The following is a 24,511-nucleotide window of genomic DNA, read 5'->3' on the forward strand; positions in this document are numbered from 1 at the left end:
TCTACTCTGCTGGCCTACCACCCTGAGCTCTGTTTGTACAACCTCAAGGCAGCTGGTGCTGAGATCCCAAATCCATCCATTTACTTAGGACATAGTAAGTGCTTCCCATGGAGAAAGCACTGTTTAGAAACTTTGGCAAAGGCAAAGGTGAACTTTCAAAAAAAACTATGGTTTATAATAAGAACCAAACAACTATGGTTTGCCACTCTCAAAGAAATATTGTTTTCTATCTGGGGAGAAAATAATAGTCCTAGAGTTATAAAAAATTATAATAAAGAATGACATTTAATGAAAGCTAAAGATGTAGTAACATAAATCTCCATCTGCTTACACTGTCTTAAGATATCTTGGTTCAAATCCTCCTCTATCCATGCCTGTTAATCATATTTAATAATCTAAGATATATACATTATATATACACATATATACATTAATCATAGGGATAAAAATGTCCTACCTCTCGTTGGTAACAAATATGGTCTGCACTTTCCCAATTCTACCAATTGCAGAACCCTCACCATTCTCTCTGATGTATTTGAAATGTGAGATAAATATTATTTTTAAAAAGCAAAGAAGATTTGAGAAAGAGAGGGAATGAGAGAGAGAGAAAGAAGGGTGGAAGGGAGGAAAGAAATGTGACCTGATACGGGGGATACACACACACAGTGACAGACAACTCGGTTCATCCAGTATCTCTTATTCTACCTAAGAAGAGAATCTTAGATTCACTTATGCAGGTAATATTTTATATGTGTGTGTGTTTTACTTCATCTAGTTATTTATGTAGGTAATCTCTACTCCCCACTCAATTGTAAGTTTTCTTAAGCACTGTGTGGCATTTCTAACAAAAATCATGTCATACAGTGTCTGCTATGGTGGGAAAAGTGAAGAGAAGAGAAGAGAAGAGAAGAGAAGAGAAGAGAAGAGAAGAGAAGAGAAGAGAAGAGAAGGGAAGGGAAGGGAGAAAAGAAAAGAAAAGAGAAAAGAAGAGAAGAGGGGAAGAGAAGAGAAGAGAAGAGAAGAGAAGAGAAGAGAAGAGAAGAGAAGAGAAGAGAAGAGAAGAAAAAAAGAAAAGAAAAGAAAAGAGAAAATGAAAGGAAAGGAAAGGAAAGGAAAGAAGAGAAGAGAAAAGAAGAGAAAAGCTAAGCTACTTCCCTCACTGGACCTTCTTGAGGAAAAATGAACATGTCTAAAGTGCTATGTAAACACAGAAATCAGTCTGACAAGGTTCTAGTGAATGGTCTCTGCAGGAGGCAGCACAGCTCTCCAAGTTACCCAGTTCCTGGGGCACCACACGCTGCATTCAGTGTGAATGCGCAGCTCCCCAGTACAACACGGGCCACACATCCATCGTGTCCCTAGAGCCACAGGCCACGGAGCTCGGCCTCCGCCACCCTCCACTGAAGAGCGGGCCTCCTCTGCTCCTCCCAGGGTGTGGGGAGCCAGAGGGACACCCGTGGTCTGTGGGGACGACAGCAGCTGAAGCTCGCTGGTTACAGCGGACACTCCTTCTGACAAAGGCAGCCACCTTCATTTAGAAAGGATGGCACACATCTATGTTAATTACGGTTTTTCAGCATAGTTCTGTGTTTGCTGACTGAGAATCTGATTTAGAAGCTGTTTTTCAAAAGTAATTTTCACCCTCATGACATAATACTGACTTGGCAGACTTCCCAGGCTGGAGTTGAGCAAAAAGGTTTTAAACAAATTAAGGAACAAATGTTAACAGTCAAGGTAAGAATAATAGCCAATGTTCCTAAATCACTTTCTTTTCCCACTGCACTTCTACCAAGAAAGGTTACACTATACATCTTCCAAGGGCCTAAAGCTCCATCCCATCTTAGATTAAATGTTCAAAATGGTCATGTGACGAGCTATATCTACGACTTACTTCTTATTTTAGTCTGAGTTTATATAGCATTTAAATTCAGTAGACCTGGTAGTTGAACTGAATGTTTTTATATCAATTAATTTTCTGAGTTTCTGTCAAATATGTTGATGCACCTTTTACGCATGAGCCGTCCAAGGTCACCCGGGCTCTGTGCTGCCTGCGGGATCTCAAACACAAAATGCCCCCTTCTCCTAGTGCCACCTCCTGCCCCTCCAGCTGCCCCACACCAAGCATTTCTGCTCATTCACCCTCAGAGTCCTCTCACGTCTTCTCTTCTCCACCCAACAACCACCTCTGAAGAACCCCCAGGAGCCACGAGTCTAAGAGGCCCAGGTCCCTCGCTCTCGGCCACTGCAGCCACCTGAACCCGCTTGCCACCCGAACCCCCATCATTTGTTTTCTCTTCTCTGCTCTCAAGCTATTGAGATTCCCAAGAAGACTGATTTCATCGAAATCTCAGATAGAAGGAGCCCGCTCCCAGTTCTCACTCTCTTTCTCACTCACTCACCCCTTCCGTTCAGCAAGTATTTCTTGAAATCCCACCATGCGCAACATGTGCTGTGTGCTGGGGAAACAACAGTAAGACTGAGATCCCTGCCCTCCTGGAGTTCACGTGAATAAATAACAAACGTGAGTATGTCAGAAGTAAGAGATATGGTGAGAAAAATAAAACAAAGAGACGTAACGGGAACACCAGGGGTGGTGGAGGGCACGGAGGTGGACAAGGGCCTGGCTGAGAAATAAGAACTGGAGAGAGGCCTGCAGGAGGGGAGGGAGAGTGGGTGAAGAACGCACCAGGCAGAGGGAACTCCCTCGGGCAGGAGTGATGCAGGAGCCCCATGGAGGCCAGTGTGGCTGCAGCAGGGAGCGCGGGCGGGCGGTCAGGGAGGCGGCAGTAACAAGACCACTGCAAAGACTTCACAGAGGGCCTCTGAACACAGGCATGAGGTCATCTGTCCTACCTTTAAACTTACTTTTTAAAAAGATCACTCTGGCTACTCTCTTGGGATAGACAGGAAGGGGTGAGGATAGGATCTGCAAGACATGCTAGGATTAACCAAGGTAAGGAAGGAGGAGGGCTGTGGCCATGGTTACAGCAAGAGGAATGCTGACTGACGGCTCTTACTGGTACCCCTCCCCATCCCATTCCCCAGAGCCGGCTTTCCAAACTCTCCCCAGTCTTTTCCAGGCTGCCTTTCCCGTGGGCCAATCTGCCATCAGCTCCCTCAGCCCAATCCACCTCTAAGTTTCTCAAATACCCAATCCTTTCCTTCCCATTCAGAGTCACAACCATCTCTCTTTCTCCCTGAACTCTTCCCTCAAAGACCCTTAATTCCATCCTGTTAGACCTCCCTGAAGAGCCTTACTTAAAAAATTGCACCCCCATATCTTGCATTCTTCAATCTCTTCCTCTTTCCCGGACATGCCTTCCTGGCTCATTGTTATTTTCCCAATCTTGAAAAAAACCCCTTGTTATTGCTCTGAGTCACAATGATTGCTTGTCAGCTACCATTTAACACTAACCTCTGTGCACCCCCCCCACTGCCGCCCTGCTTCATTAGCCTTGATGACAAAATTGTCATCACAGGTAATAATGGTACCAACTCTGAGGACTGTTCTCCCACCTCTTGGGCAGGAGCACGTGACCATCTGCTCTTTCTGCCTGCCTTCTTCAAACTCCTCTCAACACCTTCCAGAGCCCCGTAGTTTCCCAATCCTTTTCCCACTTTCTGTCTCTGATTCCCACCTTCCCTTCCTCCTAACTGAAGGTGCTCCCCAAGATTCAGTCCCTTGGGGACCCTCTCATGCTTTTGGCCTCTTTGGCTGCTGTCTCACCTTTCTATGGGTGAGCCCAGATCAGTAAGTCTGGCTTCTCCCAGTGGCTGGACTTCTGTATTTCCAACCACTGAAGGACTCAGCACCTGGATGTCCCACTGTCTCAAACTTAATATTCCAAGAATAAATGTCCATGGGGCTCAATTTTGTCATGATACTAGCCACGTTCTCCTTATTAATATTAATTCAGTACTGCCTTTTCCAAGTTTAGAGCAATTTGAAAGCAGAAACCATGTCTTACATTTATACTCTTAAGCATCCCATGCGGCTGAGCCCTTTACACAAAGAGTGTAACTATAAACTATATGCTAAATATATACACTCTTCAACCCAGCTGATCAGTGTTATCTGAAAAATAAGCTTTTGTTTTTAAGACATACTTGATAAAAGAATGATCTGTCACTGTTTCCTGTAAAAGGCATTACCTGAGCTAGAGTTAAAATCCTCATCTCCTGAAAGCCTGGCAAATGTCAGTTCAGAAACATTATTTATGCAGGTTTTTCAGGTAGGTTCAATCCTAGACATGAACTAACATTCCAGATACCACAATGTTCACGGAAACTGAACCACTGACTGCTGACCAAAAAAAATTTTGAGGAATTTTATCACAAAAACACTTTTCAGTAAAAAGCCCAGAACAAAGTACTGAGATTATTTTTTTGGCAGCATATAATAAAAAGCAAAGACAAAACACTGTGAAAAAAAATTTTTTCTTTTCAAAAGGACAGATGGGAAATGAGATGAGAGACTTCCAGGCCCTTTGTAAGTAGTGGGGCCTGGTTTCCTTTTCAAGTCAGTGGTTTGTAAGATCTTTATCAGCCTCATGTAAGCAGAAGAGGAAAAGAAACAGAGGAAAAATAAAAATCAGGATGTTACTTAAAGGGAAATGGATTAACCACATTATTCTATACAATGCTGAGAACACTTTAGGATTCTCCTGTATTTAAACATTTCCAAAAGTGAAATTTCTAAAATTGCCAATTATTGATCATCTTCCCATCTTTTCTTTTAAATTCTCTTACCGAGAGATCTGACGATGATAAAACACCGTGAAATATCGGCAGGAAGAGCACCTGATAAGCCCCTCCCTACCCTGACATCTCACCCCAATTTCAAGAAGACAGCAATTTCACATCCGTACAGCATAGAAATCCAAGAACAACCTGTTCTTTTTTTTTTAATTATGGCATAATATCCGTAACATAAAATTTAACACCTTAATCATTTTTAAGAGTACAATTTAGTGGCAGTAAGAACATTCATTCTCATTGTGGTACAGCCATCACCGCCATCCATTCACAGAATTCTTCATCTTACAAAACGGAAATCTGTACCCACTCAACAATTAACTCCCCATTCCCCCTCCTCCATCTCCTGGGAACCAGCATTCTACTTTCTATCTCTATAAATTTGACTATTCTAAGTATCTCATATAAGTGGAACCACACAATATTTGCCCTTTTTTGACTCTTGTTTCTATTAGCATAATGTCCTCAAGGTTCATGCATATTGTAGCACGTGCCAGAATTTCCTTCCTTTTTTAAGCTGAAGAATAGTTCACTGTACATATATAAGCAATTTGTTTATCCACTTGCCCATCAATGGATGATACCTTTTGGCTATCATCAATAATGTTGTTAGGAATGTGGGTGTACAAGTCTTTCTTTGAGTCTCTACCTTCAATTCTTTGGGTATATCCACAGAAGTGGAATATTGTGGGGCCAATGATGTCCTTCAAAGTCTAACGACCCCCATTTCTGGGCTCTCAGGTGTCTGCCTGTGATCCCTCAACAGATAAAGTACATTCTTTACTGGGCGTGTTTCCCCTAACAAACTAATAGCCCTAGGTAGTGCCTAATCTCACAATAGCTCATCCTGGCTTGTCTCAGCCCACCTTACCAGAGAGTCACAAATCCAACCGCCTTTCATGGGTCCTAAACTTCTTACCTCACCTGCAACCAATCAGAGACTTGTGCACAAGCCAACCAGGCACCCTGTGACCTGACCTTATAAAAGACCCCAACAACCAGCCCTTGGGGCTCACACGGGCTCCTCTCGTCTGTGTGGCCCGCTGTTTGTCTCTGGCAGCGTGATCTAATAAACTCCTTCCTATTCTCATCCTTTGTCTTTGGTAAACTGCCCACGACACCAGCCCTCCTTGTCCCCCAACAAATATGACACACTTTTCTTATTTCCTTCATACAGACTCTATGCCTTGTTAGTTTATATCAGACACCAAAGTCTAACTTTTGTGAAATATAAATGGTATCCATAGATTGCTTCCCAACATCTTTTTTTTTTAAACTATTCACTACCCTTTCCATATTCTATCACTTTACAAAACTGCACAAACATTGGTGAGTTGTGCCACAAGCCAGGATACAAGGAGCTCGAAAGCCAGCTATAGATTCAGTGGATGGATGACAGCAATTAAGAATGTCAACACCAATGGTATCACCTGGCAAAAGACTTGCACTTGGAGGAGAACCTTGATTGGAAATCTACCACCAGACTCACACTGAATTGTCTGTCTCTGATAGGAAAGGGGGGAACCCAGGGCAGCACTTACACTTATGCAGAGATTTGTCATTTCTTAAGCAATGAGTCCACTTACCTTTCTTGATCTAAAGCATTTTAATCATAAAGGTTATCTTCTCTGTCTAATTGCCTGTTAAAGTTTACCTATAATTTACCCATGGAAAAGTTCTCAGACTCATACCACGTAAATCTGATGTGGCCACAAAACTTAAAGAACAAGAAAGGTCCGTTAGCCACCAGGAATTATACTCCTTTCATGACCCTGTTTCACTTCCATTTTATTTTATTTCAGAAATTATCTAATTTCCACCAAACCAAATCACTGACTTGGCAAGAAGTTTACAGATCTAGTCATGGGCACTTCCACATGTGCTCAGTGGTACTTATATTCACTTTGTGAATCAAAGAAAACTACCTAACGTTCATGATAACTTTATGAAGCCAGAAGCACCCACCCCTGGCAACCAGCGTGCAGAGATTCTGTGGATGTGGAGGTGAGTGGGCAGCGAGGGAGGTTAGAGAAGCACCTTCCTCAGGGTCATAGCACAGGTGGGAATACTTGAACACAAGAAGTACAAGGAGCCATCAGTGAAAAGCTCAAGACAATGCACTTAGGCATTAATGCACATGATGTAGACAGTAAGCATTAGAGGAATTAGAGAACGGGGCTGGAGGGATGACTGTGGACTTGAATAGCTTTGGAGGACTGTAATCTCAAAGGGTGAGGCGGTTCTAGAACGATGGAGAAGAAGAGATGATCCTGCTGGAAAGGAGAACCATGAAGCCAAGGCACAGACAACAGAACAGACCCCAAAGCCCCTGAGTCCGATTCTGAAGAACAAGGGTAGTCAGCAAGGGAGGGTTGTATTAGCCGTGGCATCCCTGCGCCAGTCAGGGCAGAGAAAACTTCACTTCATAAATGTTCGAACGGCTGAGAAATGTCCTTCTGTCTTTTTAAAATCCACATTGACTTCATGTCTCTCAGGGTGTTTTGCTTTCAACACTCTTCTCCCACCTCAGACAAGTACACCCATTAGATTTGTTTTCAGAGAACTCAGACGTCCTTAGGGGCTGACAACCCCAACACAGGTCTACTCATGACCTGCACAAGTGTATCACCACTATCCACACCTACATTTCAGTGAATTATCACTTTGAATATATTTGACAGGACTTCACACCAACTTCTATTATTTTAATAGGTAATTAATATTGTTTAACTAGTAAGTATAGGATTGCAAATCAACCTCACCATGCACTTTGCTCACTACCTGACCCATTTCCTGTCTTTTTTACATATGAAGTAAAATATTTTCCTCTGACCTAATTTGTTCCCTCTTCCTCTAATAATACAACAATAATTCTGCTCCTATCCTGCTAAAAAAAACAAAAACAAACAAACAAAAAACCCAGGGACAGACAGAGGGAATCTGTGGCATCATTAAGACATTTGGATCATACAGCTAACTAGGCAGGTGGTAAAATCATTAAGACAATTTAGCAAGAAAGCACAGGATACACAGCCTTACCAGATTAGAAAACAGAAGTCTCCCAGGAAACAAGTAACACCATCCAAACTCCAGAGGAGCCCATCACAACTACTGTGATGGCAATCGACACTGACATTCAAGCTCCTCAAGCTTTGAAAAAACTTCCCCCAAGCAGAAATTAACACTTGCTCATTCAAACTTGGCCAGCAAAATGTCAGTGATTTCTTTGCCGTTCCTAGAATATTTGTGTCTCCTATCCCCAGAGAAGAAGTTAGGGGCAAAAGGGACAATGGAGTTTTTCTCAAAGTTTCAATCATCTGTTTCCACAATAGTTTAAACATCCAGGTTCCTTGGCCTTGAGACAAAAGATGAAACTAAATTAACTATATCTTATTTCTTATTTCTTTGCTTTGCTTTTTTTTGGGCAATTTTATCTCAGAATTGCAGATACAATTTTGCATTCTAGGCTGCAAACTCGAAACAACTTACTCTAACTGATACCAAGAAGAATACATACTTCATGCTCAGAGCAACTTGAGATAACCTTTGGCTTCCTCAGAGCACACGACAGGAAAAATATGTCAACATGGAATATAATTTATAATCATCTCATTTAACTTCTCATGCTAACAAATCTTTTGCCAAAATCACAGGCAAAAAGTATCATTCTGAGGTTTCCATTTATTCATCCCTTAGTTGGGTAATCTATTCATGTAATGAAGTTCTCAAAGCATCATATTTTGGAGCACCATCTGAAACCATTTATCAGTGGAACATACTTTGGCAGCAGCATTGAACTAATGGTCAATTTCATTTCCATGGCATTCCTTATTTTTCAGGGAAGAACTAGAGTATAATCATTTTCTCCACATGTATCTCTAACAAGTTAGAAGTGAACATTTGTGAAAATTCTACCTTTGCTGTAAACTGGAGGCTCTTAAATTTGGTGGGAAAAAAATTTCAAGGAATATAATTTAACAATTGTTATTAACATGGAAGTTTCTAAAGACAATTCGGTACATGAAGAGCTGTGTATAGCAGGTTATGTTCTGGGGAATGGGATTAGAAAGAAGGTGGTAAAGGAGGCTTTTAATGTCAGGTGTTTTAATAATGCCTATTTGTTTGTTTACAAGTATGTACTAGTTTTTTAAATTAAATAACAAAGAATCAAGGAAGCTTTAAACAAAAATAAGGCAGTTTAATTCACAGAAGACCGGTCTTAGATGGAAACAGCATCAGGTAGAGAAGCATCAAGGTAGAGATGAAGGAAGTGCCAAGATTAAGTACCAGGAGAGCAAGGGAAGTAACTAGAATCTCCAATAGACCAAGATGACTCCAGATTGCTAGGCATCTAATGCCATTAGGGTTTTATCATGCCTCACTGGCCTCAAGTGATTGTAGGGCACTTAGCCCCAGGCCACAGTCTGAAAGGCTTCAAGCAACAATCTAGAGAGCAGCTCATAGCTGAGACCCCTGTGCCGAGTCCCCTGCTGGCAGCTACTGAGCTCCCGGAAACAGCACCTGTCACTGCATCAGTGAAGGGAATGCCAGGACTTTCCTGGCTGTCAGGAACCCCAACCCCTTCTCTTGAGCCCACACTCAGTTCAGGGCCTCTCTCAAGGCAGTCTCCCAATAAGCCATCCTAAAAGCATGCATTACAAAATCTTTCACTAGTCCATCCCCTCCTTCTACTCCGCCATCTTGGCCTCCTCCGTCCATTCCCTCCTTAAGACTCTTAGGCACGTGGCAAAAACCCTAAACTCTACAAAATTCCTAAGACATAGGAGGCACTTGTATCCACAGAATTAGCCCAGAGTCTACTGAAGATAAAAGACACACACCTAGAAGAAATATTTATGTTATATATGTATGTGCTATATGCATGTATTTGCATATATGCACATACACATGTAACATACATTCATAACTGCACACACACGAATATTCATGTATATGACAAAATAACATCAATAAAAAAATCAACTCATGAAAGAATGCTTGGAAGAATATAACAATAATAACTTTTCTCTCTTAAATATCATCTCTTCTTTTCATCTTTTAAATTTCTTAAATTAACTAACCAAAAAATAAATCAAGAGATAGAAAAGAACTGTTTGTAAAGATCAACCACACGGCTCTATTTACAGGCACTTAGTAGTTATCTACCTGAAAGTCATCATAGGGGAAGAGCAGCATCTCCCTTAAACAATCATTCAGGATCTGTGTCTTCTTCTGGACGATGACATTTTCATAGTCGAGTGGCTCAATCAGCTTTGGCTTGGCCTAGAAGGTTAAAAGATAAGCAATTAAAACACTCTTACAGATAAATGCAACTTATTAAGACTGAAGAATTTTATACATTCTACTCAGTATGTTTTTGTATTTTCCAACTTTTCTACAACGAGAGTGTGCCAGTTTTGTTATTAGGAAGAATCAGACACAAGAGATACAAGTTGTTTTCAAAGGCACAGAAGACGTTTCATGGTTACTCATGCTCATTTGGTTATTTAAGCACAAAGGATGCTATGGAGTCTAATGGAACCTCCAGTCATGTCTTGGGTCACCTCTGGCTAGTCAGTACCCTTCTAAGCCAGAGCTGCCCTGCTTGAGGGGGGGCTAGCCATGGTCTGGCAGTGAAGGCCAGCGGCTCCAGCCATGACTACATTTTCTTGGTCCTGGGCTTAAAGCATCCACAGAGCTCACTATTTCATATAACACTCTGTGGAGCTCATCTCTGAAGTCTCAAAATATCTCTGTCTATCCTGAACCATCTATATACCTACATAAGCAATACCTAAACACCAAAAAATGTGAGCTGGATCAAAATAAGGCAAGCAAGGGGTAAAACGTACTAAAATCAGGGTTTGTGGGTGACCCCCCATGGGAAAAGGTGACCATAGCTGGCATGCACTGAGAAGGAGGCTATGACCAAGTGGGGAAAGCAAAGAGAGATTATGCCTTCTCTAGCTATTTCCAAAGTTAGTCTTCCCAGTAAAAATCTCATCTATTTCTAGCCACTGCCAGTGTTCAGTGATCACTTCCCACATGTAAGGCACTAATTAGGCCAGGTGGAGGATAAAGATACATACTCAACTAACTATAGCACAGTATGCCAAGTGCTAAAATATGTGTGTGTGTGCACATGCATGCACATATACACAAAAAGTGTTATTAAATTCATTATATCAATAGTTACTACAAGTACACCAGAAACTAACACAATCGTAAATCAGCTATACTTAAAAGATAAAAAACAGTTATAAACTGCAAGATTTGTTTTTTGAAGCTATTAATAAAAAATCATCTCATACACACAATTCAGTAAATGCTGTACATGTTAAAGTGACAATATATAGGAAATATATTAAAGACATCTGGTATGTGGCAATTAAATTGGAAACTGCAACTGAGACTATGTGTTCCCAAAGTCTGCCTTCTTTCCTTCGCAATACAGCTGGACTACATTTCCCAGCCTTCCCATGGATGGGTGTGGTCATGTGACAGTCTTCTGGCCAATAGCATATGAGTGGAAGGGATGTGGCCACTGCCAAGCCTAGCTCATAAAAGCCTCTGCTACAGACTGAATGTCTGCATCCTTGAAACTCTTATGTTGAAACCTAATCCCTAAATATACTGAGGTTAAGAAATGGGGCCTCTAGGAGGTGATTAGGTCATGAGGGTGGCACCCTCTTGAATGGGATTAGTGCCCTTACAAGAGATACCCGCCCCCAAGAGCTCTCTCATCTCTTCCACCAGGTGAGAACACAACAAGAAGACAGCCATCTACAAACCAGGAAGTGGACCCGCACCAGACACTGCATCTGCCAGTGCCTTGATCTTAGGCTTCCCAGCCTCCAGAATTGTGAGAAACAAGTATCTGTTGCTTAAGCCCCATTCTGTTACAGCTGCCCAAGCTAACTGAGACAGCCACTATTCCCTGCTCTCTCCCTACTCCTCACTGCCAGCAGCACGCACAGGATCCTGCAGGGGACTCAAGGACACTGAGGAGTGGGTGGAGCCCCAAGATAAAAGGAGCTTGGATCCTGAATCACCCTGCAGAAGGCTGACTGCTTAAAATTGAAACTGAAATAGCCTGTGAACAAGAACTAAAGCATCTACTGTGTTAAGCCAATGAGGTTCTCAAGTTTTTAATGAAGCAGTCAGCTTGCTCTGCCTAAGACACATATAAAAATGTTCATATTTAACTTCAGTAACTTTTAAGTAGACTCTACAAAAAAACTTACAACATGCTGAGAAAAAACACAATGCCCACACAAGTTAACATTATTATATTATTATAATTGGGTGAAACATGTTTATGGATGGAGATTAAAAATATGCAAAATCAAAAAAATTAAAATTATCATAGTGAAAGTGCAGGTAATTTCTCGTATAAAATATCTGTAATGTTAAACTGTTTTTGTATTTTAAAAAGGCCAAAAGAAGAAATTTATACAAAGTAATTACTTTAGTAAGAACTGCCACAGAAAACAAAAGTATTCTCTAAAATATTTTAATTTGACTTAAACAAATCGTTTGCTCCTTCATTTTAGTTTGTCATGCTATATATAATTATAAGTCCATAGGTGCTTGTTGGCAAAATGGATGAATGCCACAACTTGTAACATTTTTCTTAGGGGCCATGACTATATTCCTAACAAAACCCAAAGATGCACACAGCTTTCTCCAATGGCAGAGCTCAGGATTCTGACAGCTAAACTTCCATTACAAAGAAGTCAGATGGAGAGGCTGCAGGATGGAACAGACACCATTCTCCCCTGCTCTGTAGACTGTCCAGCACATGACCACAACCAGGGAAGTCCAGAGCGGGTAACCTAGTTTTCCAGGCCTGACTGCTCCAACGGGCATGTGCTGGCCAGGGGGAATCCTCAGCTGGATGCGTCCCTTCGGCCCCTTCGCACGGGGGCATCAGCTCCACTCCCTCCAGGCCACAAGGGAAAGTCAGACTGCTTTATCAGAAAGCAGGGCCACAATGTCAGCCCTCATTAGCAGAGAGTGCTGCAGGCACACTGCTGAGAGAGGGGCTTTTCTCAGGCTCCAGTGTTCTGGGGTTGGTTTATTTTTGTTTTTGTTTTGCTTTGTACCTACAGCACAGTAGCCAGTGGGGGCTTTCTGTGAGAGGCCCAGAGGCACACATTCCCCAGAAGTTGTACAGGCACCCCAGCAGATGGTTCCCAGCCCTCCAGCCTGCAGCTCCCCAGCAAACCTCCCCGTCCAGTGGACCAGGCATACTCCCCTCACCGAGGCCTGAATCCTAGCCTCGGCTGCCAGTGGGGGAGCTCTTCCAAGTTTGTTCTTTCCCTGGGTCTCTGCTCCCTAGATAGACTAGTCTTGTATTCTTAGAGGAGGGGTTGGCAAACATTTTTGGTGACGAGGTGGAGAGTAAATAAGTTAGGTGACTTATGGTTTCTGTCATAAGCAGTAAACAAAAGCAGTCAGAGACAGTTAAGTCGACAAATGGGCGTGGCAGTGTGACAGTAAAACTCTACTTACAAAAAGAGGCAATGTAGTGATATATATCAATGACATCTCAATAAAACTGTGGCAAGAGGGGACTGCGACAGCCAGATTGGGCCCAAGGGCCATAGTTTGTGGATCTTGCTGTAGAGTTAAATTTACTCTCTAGTAGTTGATCACCTTTCACCAATTTGTAATTCTTCATATTAATTTTCCATGTTTAATCAACTGACGTTTGCTATTTCTGGACTGATACCGACAGTATGTTTACATCTTCTTAAATGTATTTAATGACAATTCTCACCATTTGACCGAACTTGGATTGTTTAAAACGTTTAATAAATGAAAACTATAAAAGTATTCATAATTGTTTTGCAATTTAGCACACCAAATCACGCTTTTGTTACCTAGATGAATTATTTTTTTTTCCCTGAAGCTACTTAGGCAGTATTTCATGTAATGTGGTGGATATTAGGATTACCTTCCTTTTGTGTGCCACTGTTAACTCTCAAGGTGTTTTTATACAGATGATCACACTTAATCCACTGTTAAATCAATCAAACATGGAGGCCATTAGTCTGAGGGGGCTCTAATGCCGTAGGTGGCAGCCTACATAAGCAAACCAATATGTGCCTGCAAATGCCTCAAGGTTATAAAATCAAGACACTAAAGACAGCCAAGCACAAACAGCCAACTGGGCTTTGCACTAGAGCCAATCAATAACTTCCTTTCTTAGCTTCTGCACTTTCTTCATATAAGTCTCCCCCCACCTCCTGTTGCCAGCGCGCTGCCAACCACTGGGAATTGGGTGGTGCCCAATTCGAATTGATTTTCGCTCAAATAAACTCTTAAAATGTTTAATATGCCTCAGTTTATCTTTTAACACCACTCTAAGGCAGGCATGGAAACATCTCTCCATTTTACTGAGGCTGGAAACTGAGGATCACAAATTGAGCTCATCTCTTGAAATGTCCCACCAAGTAACCAGCAGACTGGACTAGAATGCAGTCTTCTGTCAGTCAGAACTCTCTCTTCTCCAGGCTGCCTTGTTAAGGGTCTATGCACACCAATGCTCAACCACAGGAAATATATGGAGAGTTTATAAGCCAACATCTCTGTTAAAGACTGATGGTGCATGTTAAGCAAGAAGGCCTGCAGAAGAACAGCATGAGGGAAATCTCATGGAAGAATAACATGTCTTCTTTGGTCCCCAGGACTCGGAAGATTCGAAACTTAGACAAACCCTGAAGTCGCTCAATGAAACGACTCCTGGAGACCTGAATGGGCAGAGGTCTTCCTCAGCTGCAGGGAACACTGTCCCAGAGAGAACCACTGACTCCAAGGAAAAGGGGCCAACGGAGAGGGACTCACGGCTACGTAAGTTAAGTACAAGGCAAAAAAGCTCTCGCTTTAAATACAAACAGCTGGCACAACACCTCGCTTCTACTCGTGGCTCTTAGGAGGAGGAAAGAAACTATCAGAGGAGAAGAGGCTGAGAATGATGAAGGAAAGAAAGGAAGAGGGACAAGAAGGAGATGGCGAGGGGACAAAAGTGACAGACACCTAGGGGTTGGGGAGGCAAAAGATGCTGAGATGGAGGAAACATAAGGAAAAGATGAAGACAGAAAAAGGAAAAAGAAATGGTAGAAGAGAGGAGCTTGGAAGACTTGAGGTGGGCCTGTGGGAAGCCACACCTCTCTATCTACCAAACTACGGGTTAAGACCATAATCTCCTATTTTCTCCTCTTCTTTAAACTGATGATTCACTGGTTACAGCTGTTCACTGCTCTTCAGCTCCACTAAGCTCTTCCAGCTGGTCACACGTGGGGGGGACAGGCCCCTGGTGTAGGAAACTGGCCATCACTGGCGACAGGAATGTCACACTAACAACAAAATGAACTTAGGCTAATTACCAGACTGCCCATAACTACTCTTGGCTTAGAAGAAGCAGGCTTAGCACAGATCTGGCACACGGCCTGGCTTTAAAGCCACCTCAACACACTTCAGTTCAGTGCTTCTCCTGGTGACGTAACTCCAAGAGTGTTGGGCTACATCCCAGTCCTGCCATCCTTCCGACTCCCCACCCATGAGACCAAAGAAAGAACCCAGAGTCAGTGACAGCAACATCAATGATTCGTTGGACAGGGAATCTTCCATCACAGGCAAAGGTCTTGGGGCGACACCTCACTGCGTATGGCCAACGGCAGGTAGGACATAGTTTGCTACACAGGGGAGGAGGCGGCTATCACTTACAGGGGGCATGATGTCAGAAGGGCTCCTTGGTTGCCAGAAGGGTGGCTGGGACGCGTCCCCCTACAGCTCTCTGGGTTAGCAGCTGTCGCAAGACTGCTGTTTCTGGATGATGATCGAACACACTGGAACCATTCCGGTCCGAGGGCTAGAACAATCATCAGCTAGGGGTGCAGCCAATCACATGGGTAGTTACTGATCAAACTTTCAGCTTAGGATGGGGAGGCACTCGTGCACATACGGTAAGGGTGAGGGAGGGCAGGGTCACGCAGGGAAGCACAGAGAGCAAGACAGCAGCCATCTTATGAGGCCTGATCATACAAAAAACTACTTTTTTTTTTCCAATTGAGGCATAATTGACATACAAGCACTTGATTTTTTATCTTCAAAAGGAAAAACTGGGGCCCAGAATTACCCAAATTGATCACTAGTCAGTGACTAGAAGTGCATCGGAAGTACTTTGTTGTAGAACCCTGCAAATTGACTGATTTGAGTTTTAAAATATTCCAAGACACTGTGTTTCTCTAAGCACGACAGGGCTCAGGAAGCTCCCGAGTCTACGAGACTCAAAACATGTAGGATGTGTGACTGTGTGCTCTTTTCAAAAGTGCATCTTTTTATCTGCACTTGTTCTTACAAAGTATGATGCTTTTATAGTGTGTAAAAATGTAATAACTCAATCCGCACACAAGCCCTTAAGCTTTCTTCCCCATCTGGAGGTTAAAAGTCCTTATCTATGAACATTCATTTCTCGGTGAGTGTGAAATCAGGGAGAGGACTGAAAGGACCCACTTTCAGTTCACAAAAGTGGTTCTCAAAGTGGGGTCCCAGGAACAGCACTGTCAGCATCATGTAAGAAGTGGATACAGATTCTAAATTCTGAAGCCCCATCCCAAACCTGAATCACAAATTCCAGGAGTGGGGATAGTGCTTGAACAAGCTCTCTGGGGGTTCTGAAGAACCCCTGGTCTATCATGACGCCCCAAGGACTGTGCTGGAATTTGTAAGTTCAGGGGTGAACAAGAAACAAGCCCAGCGCTGAGCTCCTTAACCTTCTTGGGGTTACACACCTCTCTGAGGCCATGGGCTCCCTCCCCATAGAAATATGTACACACATTTTATACCCTGTTTTGGGGGGAGAGTTGTCCTTCCCGGAGAACAGCCATGGAACTGAGTCAAAGAAACCCTGGACTAGTGGGAGAGGTGGACTCGTGGACACCAAATTCAGTACAGTGACAAGTGCTGGCAGAGGCTAACGCTGAGCTAAGGGAGGAGGTACCACCAATTGCCGTCCATGGATTGCGAAATTTTCTCACTTCACCAAGCAAGTGATGCTTCACGAGTGCTGAGAAGAATGACAGTTCTTCAGGGGGGCAGGGTTCTGAATTCCTTAACTTGACAGCACAGCCCCTCTTAGACAGGCAGATGCACAGGCTGCAGCCAGGTCTCTAGCCCTGGGGCCCCGACATGAGCCGTGCGGGCGGTTCACTGCTCCTGACGAGCCTGCTCCCGTCACTCCCCACACCTACGCACCTGTCAGAGTCCTACAGTCCTTCGGGCAGCGGTCCACAGATGTTTGACTTTAGCAGCAGAATCGTTCTTCTCAAAAACAAATCTCACACAGACAAATATGCCCCAAAAAGTTAAAGCAGAGTTGCTCTAGCCCCAGGGCCTGCAGTCATTGGCTTTATAACTGGGGCACCACCTCAGCCCATTAAAAGGGACCCTGCCCCTTCTCTGACTGTTGTTAGTAGCAGTCCCAGGTGGGCAGTTCCTCCTGCCCTGGATTGAAATGACCCATGAACAGCTAGCTTATCACCTTGACTGTACGTGCCTTGGGGCAGGGCCAGGTATCCTGATCTCTCCACATCTAGCCCAGGACACAGACGTATTGACTGTGGGTTAAAGCAGCTGAATGCCCCTCACTTGCACAGACCTCTCTTCAGGCCCCATACACATCCCTGTAGAGGTCAACTGTGGCTTGGCATCTTGGTTTAGGAAGACTTACAGAAACACGGCCCACTATGTCGGTCCACCCAATGTCATGTAAACAGAGTGACGTGGCGGCACAACACAGAGGCCATATTGCAACGCAGACAGACTGCCTGGAGGTATTTGAGAGCAGTCATTACACAAACTGAGAATGCCCCAACTCACACAGCTGCCGTATGAAAGAACCCTAACAGAGGTTATCCAGTCCTAAAAGGTTTATGGGATGTTGCCAAACGTTGCAAAGCTAGAAGAAACTTTTCTAAACTCTGACTAATTAAATGCAAATTTCAAATAATCTTGCTACAGGAAAGACTGAATTATCTATTCTTGCGACACAGAATGATAATACAAAATCATGATTGTATGAAGAGATGACAGGAGTATGATGCCAAAAAAATGTAGGGAAGAAAATATCACTGAGGTATGTCAGGAGGTTCACTGACAAAAATGTGTTGTTTTCCTTTATTTCCAATGTTGATAATTTGGGTTAGCTTTTTAAATTTTGTAATTCGCTGTGGTTTCTTCTCAAATTCTAAATCACTATTCACTTCCATGCCTTATTTTGTATTTATAATTCTGAGTTACTTTTCTTAAAGCCTCCCCTCAAATTCTAAGCTTCACTGCTCAGAAAACCCAGATCTGCCTCGATATGGCCATATATACCACACCCCACGGACACTGATCAAATTGAAGGTTAAGAAAGCTGAGCTGTGCAGTTACTTGGGGCTGTTACTGCACCCCAGTGAGTTAATGCTCCTCACAGCCTGGCAAACAGTGAACACATAATAAAAGTAGCTACTATTATTATATTACTATTAAATGTATTGCGTGCATGACAGTAATCGTAATTTTGTTTTCGAGTGAGTACTCCACGCACATTCAATTTTACCCATCTGTTTACAGAAACTTTCCTCTATCTTCCAGAAATATACTAAATAAACAAGATGACAATGGCTGGGACTTTCTCAAAGAAGGAGAAACAAGACATAACATGGAGAAAACTATACCCTAATCAATACAGATGACAGTGGAACTCAGAGACTGAGCCCAAAGAAAACACAAATAGATGCCTATTGCATTATGAACTGAAATGAGGACCGATGAAGCTGGTGTCAAGAAGGACTGAGAAGAACAGTCGAGGGTCAGGGTGTATACAGAAGCACTTTAGACCCACCCACTCAGGGCAGCTTCATGGGACCAGGAGGATCGGACACTGCAAAGAAGGGGGCAGGTGTGAACCCCAACGGACGCTGCTCAAAGAGGGTTATGTGGCACTCACCCGGGATGGAGGCAGACTTGTCAAGACCCACAGATGGGTATCTGTCAAAGAATCAGGAGCCTCACTAAAACAGCCTGAGGCCAGGGCCACGTGAGCAGATGCTGGGGAGCAGCAGCTGCATTTCAAGGGACAACATGGGCACAGGTGAGCCGCTGACACCAAGGCCACCAGGCCCCATCTACTGGTCACAGCAGCGCAGCAGGCCACCTCCAGTGAGCATGCGGCTCCCACAGGTGCCAAAGAGCATGACCCACGTGCCCTCCCCGCGATCTCCCCTGGAGGCTGTCCTAACTCAGTCCTTCCCACACAGCATTTGTGGCTTTGGTTCTGGCTGCTCAACAACCACGCAAACTGAAATTTCAGCTTCAATGGCAATCAGAAGCCAGGGAGTCTTCTCAGCGCCAGGAAAATGAGATTCCTCTGGAATCCAGCAGAACTGGAGAGCATCAGCCCACAAATGAGTTCAGTGTTGGCCAAACATGTATGAAGCCTCGAAAAGCACGGGAAGAGCTAAATAAAAAGGCTTTCTGAACCTACTGCTCTGCCCTCTGTCATGATGGCTTCCCGTGAACTTTCCAGTCATTTCTTTCCTTTGTGTGCCTGGTAATTAAATGTTAACACAAGCTGAAACCCTGAAAGCCACTTCTTGAAATAGCAAAACTAAGGAAATGGCAACTCTTGGAGCATTCTATTTTTAGAAATGAGAAATGCATCATTTCTGCTTATAAAGAATTTAGGACTTCCTTGATTTATCTGCAGAGCTACAAAAGATACCTGATTGGCTGAGATAAAAATCCTTCACGGAATTGAGTCCGCTTTCAAAATGGGGCACTTCTCAACACTGTCAACAAGACCCCCGCAACGCGGCTGGGGAGGGGACAATGCAGCTTGCGGTAAGAAGGAAGGGGCCTCTGAAGCCGGACGTTAATCAGTGTGGCTCCGCCAGCCTTTCTGCACTACCGTCCTACATACAACTCTCACTCACTGGACACTCCCACCAGGACTTCTTGAAGTTGGCAAACCTGAAGGAAGAAACCCCAGTTTCCTATACCTAGAGTGTGTACGGGAAATGAGCAGCTGCCTCCCATCCTCGCGTGCAAATGTGATGAGCAGATCTGTGCTCCTTCTCTCGGCAGATTTTTACTGAATCTGTCCGTGTGCACCGTGCTCCTGGTCTTTGGGACAGTGGGATAAAGAACACACAGCCCCGGCACCAGGAAGCCCACGATCCTGAGGGAAGGTGGATTTGTGAATAATCTGGAGCAGGATGACTGACAGCAATGGGGACCCAGGAGTGGCATCTGACCCACTAGAATGAACCTGACTCCCACCCGAGTCAGATTACAAGCCCCATGACAGCAAAGATTTCTGTCTTATTTACTATATTATATTTATACTATTACTGCTTTGTCCAGCTCCTGGAACAGCACAGGCACTCAGTGAATGAAGGAGCCCAACAACGTGGGTGCTTCTTAAAGGAGGTAGTTAGAGCTGAGTCTAAGAGATGCAGGAATCAGCCAGGAGTCAGGGTGGACTGGGAATTCCTCGAAGAGAAAATGGAGAAGCCAGGAAACATGATCATGGATACACCAGATTTTGTAGGGCTTGAAATCTATATAATCAGAGGGGGAAGATTAAAAAAAATACAAAGTTATGAATAGGAAGTTGTGGGAGTCTCTTCCTGGGAAGGGATCCTGAAACTGAAGCTTCTTTAGTTTCAGGGTGAATCCCCTCTGAGCATGGTGAGTTCAGGAAGCAGCAGGCAGTTCAGAATAGCTGGGCAGATTAGCTCATCTGGGGTACCCACAGGTCTCAAGGCCACCCCTGGACTACGGCCGGTGATGAAAGAGGAGACCAGAGTGGCAGGTGGGCCATGTTGAGGAGGGCCCTAAGGAAGCCAGCAAACCATGCAGGAGCAAAGAGACGGAGAGATGTGAAACTAGGTCCAAACATCCTCCAGATGTGGAAAATGGCCTCCCATCTCCTTGCAGTAGACATGCGCTTCTTCCCTTAACCCAGCACATTATAACTTAGGAGACCATGATAATCAAAATATTTTCACATTCTCCCCAGTGATCCATGTTCCTCTCTACAGACTGTTCATCAATGTGTGTAGGAACAACTGTCTCAACAGCTGTTTAGAATCATACATGTTTAAAAGGAACAGGTTTGGTAACGTCAGAACTTCAATTGTACAAACATCAGAACCTGAGATTATCTGGTCCAGGTCTCTCATCTTACAGATAGGGACACGTCGGTGCATGGATGGGAGTTAAGTGACTGTCCTGAGGCCCCAGAAGGAGTTGCTGGCAAAGCTGGGCCTGGATCCCAGGTCTTCTGACCCCTGGGCCATGCTCTTCCTGGTTCCTGCTCTTCCCTGCAGCCTCTATATTTTAAATTTTTGCATGTTCACTGGCAACAAACACAAGCACGTGATATAGAAATCTAGAGGAAAAAGAGAACCCCATCTAAGCTTGGACTGAGAAGCACGCTCAGTCTCAAACCTGAGCGTTAAACCACAACAGCTAATGAACCAGAGAATGTTTAGAAGAACGCATAATGAACACCAAACTCTCAGACACCTAAATATATTTCTCACACTGAAATGCAGTGTTATCCCCAGAACAGATTAACACCAAGAATGACACACTTGTGAGTATAGCTTTTTATATTAAAGGCACTGATAAGATGTTGGATTCCCTTTTTATACAGTACTAAAAAGAGCACTCAAGTGAGAGAACTTGTCACTTGAAAAATTCTATTTAATTAGGCATGCCAGTACAAGCAAAACTTGGACACTCAAAATCAATCAATTTGATGGAAGGAAAAGAGCCTGGGTTTTGCATTTGTCTTTTTTATAAATAACTGTGGTTTTCCAGAATTATTATCCAATTACTGAAATAAACAGAATTAAAGACTATGAAAAACTGTCAGATCGATAGCATCTAGAAAATGGGATGGAAACTTGCGTAACTGCTGCATTCAGTTGGCTGTGCCCAATGAGGATGCCACAGAGAGCAGAAGAGAGGGCCAGACAGGCCCTGGAGCACGAGGAGAGAGCTGAGTGGGATGGGGACATCGCCCCTGTGGAGAGCGCCTCAGGTATCTTCCTTCTGTCCTGACCCAGGGCATGAGCCAAAGAAACGCAAAGAAGAGCGTGAGGAGAAGGGGGAGAGAGCAGGCAGGGGTCTGAGAGGCGGCTCAGCGTGTGTGTCCCACACCCACCACCCCAGCTGCTCATTCTGCCCACCATTTTTTCACCTGTAAGAGTGGTGATGAAAGCAAGAGAGGAAGAGATGCTCCGTGGTGGGTCCCTAAATGATTCTATCTTAAATCCATACTACAGACTCTGTTCTAGCCAATAACCCATCTCCCTCCACTTTTTTTTAGCCTTATGGCCTAAAAATTCTTAATTCTTCCTATGTCAATAAAAGATATTTTTGGAACTCTGAAATGAAGGGGTCAAGTAATTAAGCTAAAAGGCTCTAAAAGCCAGATTTAGTCCGATTTCAAAACAACTTACTTTAAGCTACTTACCTAAACATACCAGAGTTGGGGAAGGGAATATCCATAACACATTTTCAGTCCACGAGAGTTTCTGCACACTTCGTCACCAGAAAAGAGCATTCAGAGACCAGTTAAGGGCAGGTGTGGGGAGTTAGGATTAAAATCCTGGTCCCCAAAATATTCACTATTGTTGGAGGTGGTGAAAGGTGGATAGGAGTTCATTTTAACAGCCCAGTGTCCTCAAAGTGTGGTCCCAGACCAGCAGCACCAGCATCCCCTGGAACTTGTTAGAAATGCACAGTCACCCTAGATCTACTGAATCAGAAATTCTGGGGTGGGGCCATGCAACCCGGGTTTTAACAAAGCCTCCTTCATGGGTGAGTGATGGTGGCGCCCACTCCAGTTAGAGAACCACTCTACTCATCTACCTACCTTTGCATATGTTTGAGAATTTCATATTAAAAAGTTGTTTTTTTTTAAAATCCTGGCTCAACTGCTTGTTGGCTATGTGGCCTTGGGACAAGTTACTAAGTCTCCACATCTGCATTTGAAAATAGGGAAAGTACCAGCTTCCCTTATCTTCATCGCAGGATTATTGAGGGTTTCAATACACAGTGCCTGGTGCAGAGCAGGAACTTGGGGATCATACTCAGTCAAGTGTCACTCAGATACAAGACACTACTGGTCCCTATAACAGAAACACACCTTTGCTGGATCACACACATATCATCTCTAGAAACCTCCCCTAAACTCTTATGGTTGTATCATCGCCGTTCCACAGAGGGGGAAACTGAAGCTCAGAGGGGTTTCATGAATTAATAAAGGTCTCACAGATGGTGACCTGTGGGTCTCCTGGCCCCAAGCCCAGGACCTTTCCCCTCACCCACCAGCAATTCACGGAGTGGAATTTCAGAGTTCCAGAACAGGAAGCTGTGCCAATGCCTCCACTTCTTGTTGTATGAGAAATGCACAACATTGCTTCACACTGTGAGCTCAAGCCTCCACACCTCCAGCGAGGACAGGAATCCGAGGCTTTCTGCACCGCTCTGAGATCTAGAAACGTAAGCTGCACTGAACTGCCCGGCTCTGTGATCTCACAGAAGGACAGACAGAAGGCAGAGTCATTCCCTGAAGGATACTCATTTTCCATTTCAAGGACATTACAAATCATACTTCAAAATACTACATCCTCCTGAAAAACCAGGTTTGAATGCTGGGACATATATTAATGCCATTAGGTTGTGTCTCATTTATGTTACCTCTGAATACTTCAAAGACATGAGCTTTGCAAGGAAAACCTAACCTTACAATTAAATCATGAATTTCCTCCTCACACCAGAATAACAAATATGGTACTCCTTTCAATGACTCACCCACTAATGCCAAGTTTCTAGTTTGAGGTGTTTAAGCTATGGAGTGTGTAATAATGTGTAAGCTATGGAATGTTATAGACCTGCACTATTCAGTTCAGTAGCTCCTAGCCACATGTGGTTATCCTGAATTCACATATGCTATAGGTGTAAAATAGACACCAGATTTCAAAAACATAGTATGAATAAAAGAATGTACAATGCCTTGATATTTTATAAGGATTAAATGCTGAAATGATAATATCTTTGGAAATATTGGGCTGAATTTATATACGAAAATTAACTACACCTATTTCTTTTACTTCAATTTGGCTAAAAAAAGAATTTAAAATGATGCATATGGCTCATGCTAGAGTTCCATTAGACAGCACTATTAAAGACCATACGAAATGGACTTTTTTTTTTAACATACAGGTAATTTTTAAAACATGGCAAAACAAAGGACAGACCACTCCCTGAAATTTTCACTTGGGGAGACAAGACAAATTTGGGGAAAACTACCACATTAGACTCAAAACATTCAAGTAGAGTCTTGGCCAAGAAAAGCAGGCGACTTGCATTGTTCAGTGTTGCTAACAGACCCCGCTTTCCAGTCTTTCTCCCCGAGAAGAGCTGTCTTCTTTGCCCTACATTGTGTGGGTCTCCACTACTTTCCACATATAATCAATTTACTGGCATCCTGGTAACAAGGTCACATACTGATTTCTTCCAAGTGTCCTACAACAACCATCACAGGTGATGATGCTACAGTTGCAGGTGCAACTGATGAGAAGCAGCAGCACTGATAACAGAAAGGGATGCTGGCAAAGAGGAAGAGGGAGAAGGGTTTTGGCCTGGGTCGCCCAAGTTTGTACATGTGTCATCAAGTCACAAGTGTTAG

At 43.6% G+C, this 24,511-nt stretch overlaps 1 protein-coding gene across 9 annotated transcripts in view; it reads right to left on the reverse strand.

Annotated features, from left to right (window-relative positions):
* Nucleotides 1-24,511, reverse strand: part of DOCK9 (dedicator of cytokinesis 9) — a 254,743-nt gene that overhangs the window by 129,620 nt on the left and 100,612 nt on the right. For all 9 annotated transcript variants that reach the window (XM_006208324.4, XM_072976485.1, XM_006208321.4 and 6 more), the window contains one exon: nt 9,922-10,038. In XM_006208324.4, the coding sequence (XP_006208386.1) occupies nt 9,922-10,038 (117 nt within the window). The remainder of the gene's footprint in view (nt 1-9,921; nt 10,039-24,511) is intronic.

Source organism: Vicugna pacos, chromosome 14 (genome assembly GCF_048564905.1).
Source record: "Vicugna pacos chromosome 14, VicPac4, whole genome shotgun sequence".
Lineage (NCBI taxonomy): Eukaryota > Metazoa > Chordata > Mammalia > Artiodactyla > Camelidae > Vicugna > Vicugna pacos.